Raw genomic sequence first — 15,943 nt, 5'->3', positions numbered from 1 at the left:
TCTACAACAATCAAAATAGTTATTCGAATGCCTGTCTTTGGTTCTACACGCTGCACCTAATCACAGAATTGGGCAACAGAGTATACTCTTAAAAGATAATAAAAAAAAAAAATCAAATAGCCGCACACAGTAATTACTTGAAATTTTCTGTATTAGAAATGGGGAAAACCAATATATATATATAGTTTGTTTAGATCAAACGTTCTCAAAAAAGTTCCATGAAATCTTGAAATTAACTCAGATTTCCTACTGCCTTGCCTATACAGTAGGGCACTTCTAAGATACAGCAAAAAATATTATAAAAGTAATATTTTAAATACTTTACTGTAACCGCCTTAAAAGTATATGACAACAGTCAGTATTTCAGCGGAAGGAAAGGTTGTAAGGATCTCAACAACAGGTCATTAAACAAAAAATGTTAACACTAAGTTGTTGCAAAAATTGCAGTCTAGGCTGAATATGGGAAAACCTTCTTTCTACCTATTGTCATAAGTTTTTTTATAAGTTAACTTCTGTTAACAAGATGCTGGGAACGCTTTCCTCAAAGAGCTCTCTCCTGGTTATGCACTTATAATCACTTTGGCAGGAACATAAAGTGAAGCAGTACAATTCAGCACAGCACTAGTCTGCTTCATCGACACAGAAACCAAAGTGAAATCAAGAATCAGACTAGAGGAACAAGGCAGAAGTTAGAATAGAATAAATAGGCATAATTAAACTTCTAGTTTAGAAGTTTAACACTTCTAGACTCTTCCTAGAGGTTTTAGAAAGTGACTACATGCGCTGGCAAGCAATTCTATCTTACATTGCACGGTTCAAGGTTCTTTTGTCACTCCTAAAAGTTATATTAAAAGCTTACTAGAGTTTTCCTTAATATATCAGCAGGTTATGTGTGTTTAGTAACAGGTAGTATCATATGACCAATGAAAAAGTCATACTAGATACACTAAGCTTAATGTACTTTAGCTTCTTTGCATTAAGAGTGCTGCTTCTGGGTACATTACTTTGAAAAATTCAAGAGTTCACATTTTGAGCTATGTTTTAACCTTGTCCTAGAAGACCCCAACATTAGTCTGACTTCTTCATGGCTCTGTATCTTCCAAAACCAACATAATTATCCAAAAAGAAGTTTAAGTAAAGCTAACACACATTTGTTCCTTTGCAGAGGAGAATTTGACAGACATTATTAAAAGTTGAACAGTACACCAGTAAGAAAAGCCTTGAGGATAAAAGTGGCCTTGTAAAATATCGTGTTAGTATACAAGACTTTGACAATATGCTCCGTCTGCATGCACCAAAAAGCCTCCAGCATGGACAAGTATTATAACACAGGCTTTCTGCATAACTGTTAACATACTTTACAAAGAGAAATATTTAAAGAAAAGGGTTTATTTTAATGGGTTTGTTATTAGAAATGCAATGTCACATTTCAGTCTCTTGCATTTACCAAATTAAACATGTCAACTTGTTATCAACTGCTACTTTAATGTATAATGTAGGCCTGTACAGTATAGTAGAAGGTAAACAAATAACATACGAGATAATTAATACCATGTTCTAGTGTCTAAGCCTGAATGTCTTTACCTACTTCATATCACAAAAGACTGCTAAAACATTATTTAAACTTATTTAGAAAAAAAAAACCAAGCATGCATAATATACTTACATACAAAAATATAAGTATAAAAAACAAACTGAAATTCTGAATAAAAATTTTCTGACTAATTTGTATCCAGAATCTCTTTTATTTGATGGAATTTTACTTATTCTTCAGTCAGGTGTTATGGCACCTTTAAACAGATGATGATTTTTATGTGCGTAAATGTATATTATGTACATACATGTTTTGTCCTGGAGAGGTTATGGCAGACTATCCTTCCCAAATTTCTGATGAAAATTAGTTATTTTTAGATATAAATCTCTAACTCACAAAAAAGAATAAATAATTTCAAGGAAAAAGAAGCTTGGATTTTCTTCTTTCTTGGCTGCTGGAAAAGACACCCCTAACTGCAGCTGAACAGTCATATGAAAAAGCCTACTTGATAGGCCACCAATCCTGTGACAAATTAACTACAAGAGACTACAAGCGAGATAACTTCCTTCCCCTCTATTCATAAAATATTTTTAGCTTCTCAATCTGCATGGAGCATTCAAAACATTTTAGACAGTGGCAGACGTTTCAGAAGCAGATTTCTAATGAATCTGAAGAATAAGGACTGCACCGTTCTGTAATTTCAATCTGTATGGTGCCACTGTGCTGTAAGTTGCTTTTATTTATGCATTTTTTGTCCCCAACACCATCTCTTTCAGTTATACCCCATCTCTAAATTTTACCATGGGAGCAATTTAGAAAGCCACCAGAACACTTCAGTTTCAGAGAATGTTCAAGAGCAATGCTTTCCATCTATTTCATAAGGCCTATTTCATCTGAAAACAGAATAGAGCAACAGTAAATACAGATGCTTTACAAAACATCTCTAGCGAAAATAATGGAAGAGCTACAGATCAAATATGAAAAATTGTTCCATTAGTTAGCGAAGGAAAAATACCAGCTAGGATACTGTCTTTCAACCTTAAGAATACTCTTACCAAGATCAGTCAAAGTCAGATTTCCTGAGTACTACAGAAGAATTAAATTTATAAAACAAAATAAAAAGTGTACTTTGTTTCAAAACCTTAAAACGAAATAAAACAAAGCTCTTAACACTTGTTAGAACTAAATCACTGCTACATCAGAACCCATAGTACTGAACCATAAGTAGGAAGAGTCCTATTTTCTCAAGCTATTTTTCCCAAATAAACATGGTAGTTAACTTACAAACATACAGATCGCTAAGATACACTAAAACAGAGGTTTAAAAAAGCTGTTTAGATTTCTATATCAACTATTGCTAAGAATTATGATCTTAAAGGGCATTTTAACAAAGCGTTTCACTTCATCTTTAACCAAAAAAGGAACTGAAATGTTACACTACAGCTTATGAAGCACATTCTCACATTTCAGTAACTAGAAAGTACAGTTCATAGGAACGGAAAGTCCCGAAGTCCGCATAAATTTGTCAACACTATACCAGCAAAATGTTAGCTTAAGTTGCTTAAAATCATCCAATAATATCCAGTTTCTATTAGTTCTGCTTCTTTGACAAAGAAAATAGTTCCTTTTTGTCCCGCAACGCACAAACGCAAACACACCTTTGCTCATCATCTGGTCGTTTGATCAAATTGAACAGTATGTGCAGAAGCTGATCTCTCTCTTTTGGTTCAGGATGGAGGCAGGCTGTACACAGTATGAGTGGGATCAATTCCTAAAAAGTTGGGGGTAGGGGAAAACCAAAGAAAGTAAAAACACTTTGGGCGTATATTCATTAATAGCAAAAGAAACTAAGAAGATCAAACTAGACACATAACATTAAAACAGTTAGAGAAGATGTTTTAGAGTCTTGATCTCTTATTAAGTGACCTGAAAAAAGTGAAGGTCTACAAAAGTTAGAATTATTTTCCTGCTAGGAAAGATCAGGGGAGAACCAGCACAGAAAATAAAAAGCTTTGCAGAGATTACAATTAACATATGCAGGTCACCTGTAACCAGAATTGGAGGACAATCGCAGTTTAAATTGTCTTCACTACCTAATGAACTGAAGCAAGCTCCACAGACATGTAATGGAACAACGCTCCCACGGAAAAAAGCTATTTCTGATGCCACGGAGTTAAAGATTAAAATTTCCAATTAAGCATGCACACAGTTTTGTGCACAAGTTTGAATAAGCACTGAGAAACATACATTGGTAAAGGTGACTGCAGACAGATACCCTCAATTTTGTGTTGACTGAGAACTATATGATTTTTTTTAAAGGTTTGTTGTTTGTTTATTTTTGTTTGGTTTTTTTTTTTGTTGTTGTTGTTTGGTGGTGTGGTTTTTTTCCAATAAAGAGGCAATATCTGAAGCGGAATTTTCTTTTTAAAGCAATTCGATTCCCTTAAGGAACAAACTACCAAGAAATTACTACGTAAAACATTAACTGAAAGAAAGTTTATAAGGCTGTTCGCAATAGTGAAGACCTCCTCCTCTCTAAATATGCCTTCAAAGCTCATGGTATTCATTCCCAGAAAAAACGAAAGTTTCTAAAACATGGTCTGGAAGTCCCTTTCCTTGACCTTGTTGACGTGAGCCTTTACTCCAACCAAATTTGGAAGCCACGCAATTTCTAGGTGATTTAATATCTTAGGGGCAGAAACATCACACTGGGAGGTTGGTGGAAAGACCAAGACAAACCTAGGTGCCTGCAGAGAAAACATGGGCAAGTAATCTGCAGACTTCCTCTCCCACCTGCCACATACTTTTGAGCCACTTTCAGCAGACAAGCTTTTTGTGAATTGATAAGCCGTGACCAACAAGCAGATGACAGTGGGAAACGCTTCTGAAGTTCCTAGGAAAGACTATACAAAACCTGGAAAAACCTATATTATTTGTAAGTAACTTTGCAGGGAGGTGGCAGTTTCTTCTTGCAGACATTCAGTGTGACCTACTCATGATGTAAGTTGAGTAGTAAGTTACTTGAGAGTAAGCCTATTAAACAAGGTAGACATTAAAGACACCCTCACTGCTCAACTCGTATTTTCCTAAACAGCAAGTGCTACGTTAAACATAGAACAATACTCTATTTTAGAACATTGCCTACGCCAGTCAACTGCTGATAAACTTTTGTTTTCTTTTTACAAGAATTCTACTTGTGATATTTTTCCCCCCTGAAGATGACCGAGACATATCCTAAAATGTATTTTAACATTTTGGAAGATATTTTGGCAATATTGAACCCAATTATGGTACAGATTAGGTAATTTATAATGAGACAGAGGAATGAATGTGGAAAAATCCTACCCACTGCTTCAAAAATCTGGAAGTACAGGACAAATGAGAAATAAATTTGAACAATTTTGACATTTCTATTTCTCAATATTTTAAAGTGAGACAGTTTTCTGTTTAATTTTAAATAATCGTAGTACAATGCAAAATAATATGAACTGAAAACCTGTATTAAAGAAATTTTACAAATTACTTCACACAAAGAACTAAATAACTCTTTTCAGCTGAAAGCTCCTTTCCCTCTAGAATTTGCATGTAAGATTTTATTTTTTGTATACTTAACATTCTGGTTTTGCCCATTTAAAACTCTTAGAAGGCAGGGGATTTAACCTATTTAACTCTTTTTTTTTTTTTTGGTACTTTACAGAAGTGTTTTCTCTCCTGCAAACAGTTTTAACTCAAAAAGAGTTGAAAAAATATTATAAAAATAAAAAAAAAATTGCCACTCGTAATACCACTAATACATTAAGCTAAGATCTTTTAAAGAGGAAATCAGATTGCAATTTGTAGATATATAACATATTTTCTAACTCCACCATAAAGAATATAGCTCATGGAAAAACTTTTAAATAAAAAAAACCCTGTGTTACTTTACTGAAATCTAACTTTCTGAAATCTACCCTAAGTTCACATTATCCAACTGCTCTTGCAATTATTCTTAAGTATTCCTTATACAGAATTTTTTTAAAAAAATAATATACCTCATGAAATGGGATGTGTATATTTTTATGATCTGGGGGTTTTGTTTCATCCGTTGAAATCATCACACTGACTTCACTTTCCTGGTACGTTTGAGTACTTACTCAAAAATCTCAACTGCTCGCTCAGAACCTACTGCTAGATTTCGAAACAGTGCCATGAGCTTTTTTTTTTTTTTAAAGCTTCTTTTCAAATTTCAAGAAGTTAACAAAGTTGTCTTTTTCCATCTAAGTCTGTATGAAAGGAAAACACCTCTCAGTATTCACCTAGATACTACTACCATGTGTGTGAAAGGCTAACACCATTGACATGGGGCAGATACAAGGCTGGTTCTTTACCTTGCAGAAAGCTGGTTATTATAGCTGACGGAATTAGCTGTATTTTCTTGTCCATTGGTCACATTCTTTCATGCATACTATGGGAGAAGAGAGTGTTCTCTGCATCGCTGCATCAGTGCTTCTACAGTTCCTTCTATTAAGGGGAGTGGAGAAACAATGAGAAGTCTTGAACAGCGTTTTATGTGCTCCCTATGGACTTAATGGACAGGAAGGTAAAACTGGAGGCGAAAGGGACTTTCTGTGGGACAAGAACAAAAAAACTGCTCTTGTAGATGGACAAAACAGGTCAAGTGAAGTCTCCCAAAGACTTAAAAGGGGATATTCAGGATGATTAAGAACAAAAAAAAAACCAAACCAAAAAACACCCTACAGGCAGCTTCGAGCTCATTTCTTCCTGTTGCTAAAGGCCATGCATGTAGACTTGTTTAATAAATCTCATTTTTCATGCTAAAAACAGCAGAGGAGTGCTGTAGAAAGTGGTAATTTTCCAGTAAGACACAATAATAATAGCATTTGGCTGTTTCAATTCAAGAGGAAAGTTTGTAACATTGTTATGGAGACTGTATATAATTATTAAAAATCAAGGAGAGGACTTCCAGTGCTATTTGAAACACTTTGCCTTCCTCGGGAAGGAATACCACTTGTTCTGACAGTCGTAAAGCAAGAACATAATTTTTTTAAAAAACCAACAACCTTCCCTCTATTTATTTAATTTGAGATCATTCCTAAATGTCTTGTTGATCCCCAAGTCCCTTTTTTCCCTTTTGCCTCTAAATTTGGAAAACAGGTTCGTTCATGTTGGTGTTAGTCAACAATAACTTGAGTGACTCTCAGAACTGCGATACTGTTTTCCCATCAGATGCCAAGCAGACTGCCATTGTAACATTGTCAGCGTTTGTGACTTGATGAAATAAACCATCACCTGTCAGAGGTCTCGCCTCCAGGATTGAAAAGGCAAGTTTGTATCTGAGGCAGTTTATATCTGTGAGCTACCCAGGTGCAGAATAGAAAGAAAACAAATTATTTTGTTTTCACTGTGAGATAAGGTACGTAGAGGTAAATGCTGGACAAGGCTGCGAAGCTGACCTAATGCACTGCACAGAACGGAAATGGCCTGTCTTCTCTCTGTTCTACTTCTGCGTAACTGTCCACGTAGGTCTCCCCAAAGAAAAACTCACTTCTTTGTCATTATAGTACCGCTGGACAACTTCTCCCTAACTTACAACAGCAACATGTTCTGTTATCTCTGAACAGGATTTACTATTTGAGCTGACTCATGTTCTCAACAAAGGCGACATTTATGTGGGCATACGGAGCAGCTCTTCATTATGGTCAAAAGAAGGTGGCTTTCAAATGGTAACTGGTATCGCCTCAACTATTTGCAAAACAGTTCCTCCTACATATTTAAAGTATTAAAATAAAATATTGAAGTTTGGGGTTTTTTTTAAATGCATCCTATAGGAAGAATTTTCCTACAAGGTAGCAAAGAATTTTCTATCTAGGTTGTTGGCTTCATTATAGTTTTTTTGGGTTACATTACAACAGAAGTCTTCTGCATCTTAGTTTCTCTCACTAATTAGTGTTGGTTTGCTGTAGCATTCATAAGCAAAATAATTATCTCAAAGAATAAATTTAATTAGTGTTAAATGTCAAGACCGTTTACTTCAATAGCTTAGGATAGTAATCTTTTTTATTATTTCAAATATTAATATAATAATAAAGCAAACAGGTAACAACATAATACATAAGCCAGGATAACATTATTATCGATTTTGTAAATGTGCCCCTTTAAAATCTTTCCTAATACTCAATGGTTATATTGTGAACCAATGCTACGTTAAAATTCGTCTGTAACTTAGCCTCTGACAACTGGTAAATAAGATAAAATAATCTTACCTGCAGCAACTGAAGCAGCTGCAGATACTGTCAAGCTACTGATACAGTCTCTTGCACAAAAATGTATTTGAAGTTCAGAATTCACATTTTTCATTTTAAAACAAAGAAATATTTCATCATAGGATTAATACATGGCTCAGAACTTTGTGCTACTCATTAATATTAAAATTACAAATCTAATTACATTTCATGGGATGAGACTATTATTCCAGGATCCAAATTAAGCCTCTCATAGATCCCAAAGGGATGCTTTTACATAAGAATCAATGCAGATATGCAAAGAAAACTTTGTACTTCTTTGTTTAGATCTACTATTTGGAAACCTACATATAAAACTACTGTGATAAAACTAGTAATAATTTGCAGTTCAATTCATAAATACTACATTACACTCCTTGCACCCATGAGTTACGTTACATTAAAAGACATGGTGTCGAAAGACACGAGCTTTCAGACCAGAGACAAAAAGGATACTCTACGAGGCTGAGCAATTTCATTCTAAGAAAACTACGCTAGCCCCTCATACCCAGAATCAGGAACTAAAGGACTTAAATTAAAAAATGGTTGTGTCTTTCTTACTTGTGTGTGGGGCAACCCTATCCCCAAACAAAAAAGCCCCCAAACGAAAACGAACACCTCACGTAAACCAGAACAGAACCATCAAACAGGCTACGGTCCACACTCCCTGTTTTTCAGAAACACAATCTATAGAAGCCTACCACAATCTAAGTTTTACAGAGTAACAGAAAGTATTTTAATTGTTCATTTACATTTTTCTATTCTCCCCTATTCTGTGAAATAGAAACAGCCATTTAGAAGATACTGATGGCTGACAATTTTCATGCACAGGAACTCAAACGTATATACCTTTAGCCACATCCAACCAGAATGACATCTGCTTGACTCAGCCACTGGAAACAGCCACTTAAATACGCTCCCAAGCTCTAACACAGCATTCTTTTACATTTCTTAACAAAGCCGTTATTTTATGGCTTTTAAAACATAAGACTGAGATGAAAATAGGTAATAAGGTATTCAGCTCTACTGTGTTTTAAGAGACAGCTACACACAAAAAACACCTGAGTCAAAGTGCCTTGGCAATTTGTATGTGTAGTTACTACACGTTGACATGAACAACTTTAAATCTACAGCATTACTTTCTTCTAGCAGAGTCAAGAATGGCACCCATTCAGAGTTTGCAGATTCAGCATTATCTTTGCTTCAACCTTACAAAGAAATAAAAGCAAAACTATTCCTAACATACAAAGCTTTATATATATATATATATATATAACAATTTCTCGGTATAAGAATTTAGCAGTGCACAGTTAGTAAACCATTACTATCATGGTTTTGCTAAGTTTGCATAACACAAATGGGAGTTACAGAAACTAACCCTGGAATAACATGTGAGATGAAAGGAATAAATAATTAAGGAAAAGTATTTCTCGATTAAGAACAAGAGAAACAAGATCCTGATATTAAGCCAAAAAGTTTACTCTGGCCCAAACTCTGCTAAAGGACCACATACTGCAGAGTATGGAAGTGGTACATACAAATGAGGTTACTCCTGTTACCTGACAAAAGGATTGATTTTTACATCTTATAAAGGGTGTCAAATCAGTATTGCACTGACTGGTAGTCACAAAAATTTTAAAAGATTGTTTTTCTCTAATTACAGTTTAGCCAAAGGAATCTTTTTATGGTATACCTCTTGACAAAAAGAAGGTGACTGATTTTATCTTTTTCTGTTTTTAAATCTTCAGTGTGTCTTAGTTTAAGTGGTAAAAACACAACTGAGGAAGCAGATTCCAATGCAGATGAAATTTTATGAACTCAAGCCGCTCATCTGCAAGAAGCGTTATCACAAACTGCATACCCAGCCAGAGGGGTTTGGTTTGAAGAACTGGTTCGTAGGATTTTGTTATTGTTCATTCCAATTACTGTTTGGCTTGCAGTATCTTCTTCATTTGTGAGTGCATTCATGTACAAATCTAAATATTGACATACATGTTTTCAAGCAGTTAGGATAAACTAGACACTTGGGATAATACCAAAATTAAATTTATATGTCAATACATGGAATTTTAATGACTATGAATTACTTTCAGGCAATTATCCTATATGATGGTATCACAATTATTGATTTTACCTAGGCAATTATTGATTTTACCCAGTTGAACTGCTCTTTTAGAAACAACTAAAATGATTTCCTCAGCCACCCTACTCAATATTATATTTTTCCTTCTTTCTTATCTTCCATTGGAACCTAAACTACAGACACTGAAGAACGATTAAAGCTGCACCAATACACAAAAATAACAAATAATTTCAGAAATGCCTCAGACATTCCAATGCTAACTGGTTGCTCAGAAGTCAACTGTAATATTTACTGGACCACTTATTACCAAGTCAGACAGGCTGCTACTGACCTTAAGAGGGTTAAAAACATTGGTGAAATGGCTTCTGAATCTCCGGTAAAGGACAATACCTACTGAGAGACTGTCAACCTCCACAATCCCCGTTTCTCCAAAATGAAAATGTATAGAACAACATTTTCAGCTTAAGGCTTTGCAACCAATTTCAACATAACGGATGCTTAAAGAACAAAATAGGTACTTTGGGGAGTCATCACAAAATTGTGTTTAATTCTGATGTCTAACACACTGACAGTATAAGATCTTACATACCACCACTGTATCTTTCAGAACAGACTGGTGATCACGTTGCATTATAACCGGAAGCTGTTACGTATCTTTCTCAAATTAGTGATCTTTTGGTATATTTTTACACCACAACTCTGTAAAATTTTCTCTTGTAACAAGGTTGTTTTTTGGACAAGACCCAAAGTTGTACCTTGCAGCAGAGAGACTAGTTCTTAGGTTAGCTTTTCATAATACTGATATTAATAAATACTAACAGACGGTCCAGCCAAGTTTTCCATCAAATTCCATGACTACATCTGAAAGAACGTTACAATAGTTATAGCAATGGGTAACCGAGAAAATCTATTTTTAAAGCAAATTTCAATTCTCAGAACATTAAGCATCCTATGCAATCCAGTTTCACAATTCTCACTTGCGGCTTTTTCAATCAAATTGAAACAGATTATTTGTTTAAGGCCGAAAAACATGTAATCAAATATAACTTCAACTGTAAAACAAAAGAATTAGGAAATAGCCTAAAAGGTCACGAAAGTATCAAATACGTTACACAGATTATGCTACAAGCTGTGAAAAGAAGCCAAAATACCACATCCTGCCAAGCAGAGGGAAGGAAAGGAATAAATAAGAAATCAGAAATTAAGCACTGATCCAGGAACATTCACAGAATTATGCTGAAAGACTACTAACAGAACCATTTCCAGAGAACCCGGTTAACACCCCAACCCCCTCAAAAAAAAAAAAAAGGGAGAAAAAACCCCCATTACAAAGTTTGAGACTTTCAAAACATGGTACATTTCAAACTCACCATGTCAACTGCTGATAATTATTCGTATGTTATAAAATTTTAGATTATAGGATCAGTACAAATTTCTTGAGGATTTTTCAAAGCCTTAAAATGAATTTATGCAAAACGCACTACTACATCTACCATACTGTAGGTCCCCTCAACAAGGACTAAAACTTACTTAAAAAGCTATGGTACTTCAAAGCCTTTATTTCAGTGTCAACTATAAGGCTGTTGAATTTTTGTTTGATATATTTTCTTATTTTTATTTTTTATACATTCAGTAACGTGCAATATTTACAACAAAACAATACAACACCCATCATTTTTTTCCATCTTCAATCAGTCTTCCTTTTCTACACTATATAGTAGGAATGATTACACAAAACACCATCTTCATTTACGTTCAGAATAAACATTACATTTTCATAATTTTATTTAGCTTCATTTTAAATTTAAGCAAAACATATAAGCAAGATTGCTTGTTTTCTTATGACAGGGTGTTTTTGATGAACCTTATCTTGGCTGATGCATGGAACTTCTAGAAAAAGATGGTAAAAGAAATTTTTTGTTGAAGTACATAGTGCTGCAAAAGAACCTGAATATTAATCCTTACTAAAACTGATAGATAAAATAACCCAAATTTAATATTTGAACTTATATCCTCTGCTCTTTGTAATATACATTAGCCATGGTCTTCTCTAACAAAAACATTTGTGCTACTACAAACAGATGGACCTACAGTAACAGTTAGTCTTACTGAATGCTGATGGTGCCTTAAGCAAAGGAAGAAATATTAGGATACCATGCAGGTTTACTGAACTCACCTGACAGAGGTGTAAAACCATTTTCTAGGAGCAGAGATGCATGCACAAAAGTAAGAACATGATTGCAAGTAACAGACTTTCACGAAATTAGACACAACATCTTCAAAATGAACAAGAAAACATCCTGGTAAAAATAAAAAGTAAAATTTCAGGGTTTCTCACCTCTCGCTTTGCAAGCAGCACATTAGGAACAATATGAGGCAGGCAGCGTCCCAACATTAACATGACACTTTTTTCACTGTCTGCAATCCGAGATACCTAGAAAACCAAATTCTTTGTGTTTTTTTTTTTTTTTGTTTTTTTTTTTAAATGAAGCAAAGGAACAAAAAAAACACCCTTTCAAAGGAATAAGAATTGCAGCAAGCTGATCACTTAGCATAAAATATTTAATTTAATCACACACATTAAGCCCTGAGTTTTTGATCTGGCAGCAACTTCAAAAGAATGAATCCACTTGTAGAGACTCAAGACTTCTCAGTAATTACATATCTATCACTAGGTTTCATATTTAAGCTAAAATCTGAAAGTTGGGTTTGTTTTTTTTAAAGTTTCATGCACATAAATTTATCTTTCCATATACGTTAATAAGTCTTGTCTCAAAGCAATTACTGCTTGTTTAGCTATTGCTGCCATGAAGAATAAAGTATCTTCTAATTTATGTCAAGTGGGAAACATACCTCCGATCCCAAACGGCTGTCTGCTGACATCCGACAGAAAGACAGTAGTGCTTGATGGAAAGCTGGTGATAATTTCCTGAAACATCACCAAAAAGAGAGGCGGGGGGGAAAAGCACAGATTAGAAAGGTGACTGAACAAGTCCTTTCACTCTGGTTTAACCAGCCAAGTAAAATGACGTTCAGAAAGCATGTTTTAAGTGGAGCATGCTGCAGAAGTTTTTGTTTAAAATTATCTTTGACTTTTAGGGTGTTTAATATGTGGCAAGAAAAAAAATGGGTGTCCTAATAAATAATTTTTAATTCTGAAAAAAATGTAACATCTTTCAATCTGCTGCACAGACAAAAATAGAACTAAAGCATGAAGAAAAGGAAGCTTTAGTAATACAAGAGGAAGCATACAATTATGCAAACTGGGGAGGAGGGGGGGATATAAATCACAAGAAACAGTATTTTTGCTTAATGCTCTGATTCTGCACATTGCATAAAAACGTCTGAGTAGACAGTCACTTACAAGTTTCAGGATTAAATAGAGATTGCTCAACTGCCACTTTGGGATCTAAACGTTGGATTCAAATGTACAGCAAGAGCCTCAAAACTAGCCTTAAATCGCTGCCTAACCGCTAATATAGATGTGCGTCTCTAGAAGTACTGCCTCACGGCCATGCACAGCACCAGCCAACAGAGCCGAGCTACTCAAAGCCTTAAGCATACACATAAAAGCCTGAGAAGGGTCTCAAAACAACCCTGGCTGAGGAGAATAATTTGGCAGAAATGCTCTCAGAAAACAATTACTGGATTAACCATTACATAAAACAGGCAAGCAGCAGCATCTTATTTTTCCCAGTAATGACAACTCCCTCTGCCTTATCTGACGGCTGTATTTAGATGCTAATCTAATGCTGCCTCATCCACTACGCTGAGAGAGGAAAAAGAACATTTGTCTTCCAAAACATGCACAGAAAGCATCTCACCCTATATCATTATCTGCTGTTTGAATCCTCTAATGACAGGAGGCAGCAACTCCTATTTCTTATGTGTAAAGTGGTATCGCCTTTCAACTCCTAAAAATGCTATTTTGTGCACCTGAGTGCACAAAATCCTACGCACATGCAATTATCTGTATGGACATATTCTTTTTTATCTAATAGATTGGAAGATCACACTACTTAGAGTAAATACATCACAATTCATCCTTTCCTAACCAAAAAAAAAAAAGAATCTAAGTTCCTACTTATAATTGTTTAGACTAACCCAGGAGGATACGGATAAATATACCAGAGTAGTTTTCCTCTTCTGACTGTTTACAAAATATGATCAATAAGAATTTATGTTTATTACTTAAAAATCAAGTTTCTTTCTTGACAGTACAGATTTTTAAAACATGTTTTAAATTTTAATGAAGTAAGTTTGTTTTAACTCCAATTTTAAAAAGTTACTAAACGACTCAGATGGTAGCAAGTTGTAAAGGAGCTCTGCTTAACAGTATGTCCTTATTCTGTAAAAGTATTCTTGAATGAGAGATTTACAGGCTCTACTCAAGGCTTTAAGGTTTATTTCCACTGGGACAACAGCAGCAAGCATTGCAAAGCAGCAGCTTAACATTAATAGAGGGGTAAGGCCTTGGCCAGCCCTTTGCCCGAGCTGTCCTTTACCTCAGCATTCATTCCGCAGAACGTCAGATCCTTCCCCACTTGAAACCTTAATTAAAATCCTACACAAGGGCAAGGTTCTAGCCCCATTTTGCAGAGACTGAAAACTAACTAAGTATGACAACATGTCACTGAATTTCCCTGTGGGTTAATTAACAGCAAGCTATGGGCAGCATGGATCCCATTACGATTGCTGACTATATTTAGAATGAAGAAAGCTTCTCCTTGATGAAGTTTAGTAAAATCCTTGATGGCTATGCTGGACAAACAATGACAGACCTCTTGCACACAAGTCAGCAGCAAGTCTTTTCAAGGGCCAACAGATGTGAGTAGTGAAGATATTCAAATATAAGGAAGTTTGGTGAATACGAAACCCAACCACTACTATTCTATTCCATATAACATGGGGACAAAGGAGTCAATTCACCGAAAAAGCCAGGAGTGACTGCTATATACAGAAAACACCTTGTATTTGGTGCAAACTACCAAACACCTAAAATGTCTTGAATAAATACATGTGGTACGGTCTACTTAAACTGCTGCTAGTGCTTTTCACTGCAATCTGTTAGATAAGGCATTTTTCCAACCATGGCCATGTCCTTGTTTGCAGGCATCCACGCACAGCTGCTCTGAGCATAGTCATACAAAGCAGGCTCACTTGCTCTTCTATCCTCTCTTCCTGTCTGGGCAAGATTTATGCTAAGAATCCACTCCCTAGCTACAGTTGTAACAGTCTTGCCTTTCAGGAACCAGTCTTGGTTTTTAATACCCCGTAATAGATTCTGAGCAAATCGTAGTAATTGTCTTCTGCAAATAACCACCCCTGGACTGAAAGAAAGAAATACCCAGCACTTCCATTGTGCTTCTTTCACAGATCTCAAAATACTTAACAAATCATATAAATTGTAACGAAAAAGTTTATTGTATTATTACAAGCCAAGCGCATAATCCACAAAGAAAATTTAGTATACGGATTTATAAAATACTGTATCAAATATGGTTTCCTTTGACCCTTCTCTGACATGTTAAGCCCAAAACAAAAATGGCTATGTATCACACGTGCATTACTTATTTCTGCAGTGAACTGCATTTGAGGAGACTACTGAAGTTAACTCAATGGGGATTCAAGGCTGTATTCAACTACTTTTCAAGTAAATCCATGTGTAGTTATGTTTGAAAACACCTGTGAGCAGCAAAACAGATTCTGTTTTTTTAGAGACTACTGTCATAAATCCCACTGGAGACACTCAATAGTTCCTTCCTCACTCACTGATCTCATCCTGTTTTGATACACATCCTCACTATCCCCAAACCATCAATCTGATGTTCATGCACTTAATGCCTCCCAGCATTCCCAGTCACTCTGAGAAAAAAGAAACTTGCAACAAGCCACAGATTAAAGTGGGTAGACAAGTTTATAGCAACGAACGTATGACAGCTGTAAGTTTTGATTATTACATAGTGTAAATACTCAGCTAGGATATGAAAGCAATTAAAGAAAAAAGAAGTCTGGAAACTTTCCAGAAAAATCTAAGCTGAGTTT

At 35.2% G+C, this 15,943-nt stretch overlaps 1 protein-coding gene across 6 annotated transcripts in view; it reads right to left on the bottom strand.

Annotated features, from left to right (window-relative positions):
* RELCH (RAB11 binding and LisH domain, coiled-coil and HEAT repeat containing) overlaps positions 1 to 15,943 on the bottom strand; it is an 84,345-nt gene that overhangs the window by 36,150 nt on the left and 32,252 nt on the right. For 4 of the 6 annotated variants that reach the window (XM_054189870.1, XM_054189871.1, XM_054189872.1 and 1 more), the window contains exons 9-11: positions 12,752 to 12,827; positions 12,237 to 12,332; positions 3,193 to 3,305 (exon numbers count right to left, since the gene is read on the bottom strand). In XM_054189870.1, coding sequence (XP_054045845.1) covers positions 3,193 to 3,305; positions 12,237 to 12,332; positions 12,752 to 12,827 — 285 coding nt within the window. Of the gene's footprint in view, positions 1 to 2,334; positions 2,424 to 3,192; positions 3,306 to 5,901; positions 6,027 to 12,236; positions 12,333 to 12,751; positions 12,828 to 15,943 lie in introns of those variants that run through there. The other 2 variants (XM_054189874.1, XM_054189875.1) reach the window with 2 other exon arrangements.

Source organism: Rissa tridactyla, chromosome 2 (genome assembly GCF_028500815.1).
Source record: "Rissa tridactyla isolate bRisTri1 chromosome 2, bRisTri1.patW.cur.20221130, whole genome shotgun sequence".
NCBI lineage: Eukaryota > Metazoa > Chordata > Aves > Charadriiformes > Laridae > Rissa > Rissa tridactyla.
The sequence above is the reverse complement of the archived record's forward strand: the minus strand, read 5'-3'. Positions and strand labels throughout refer to the sequence as shown.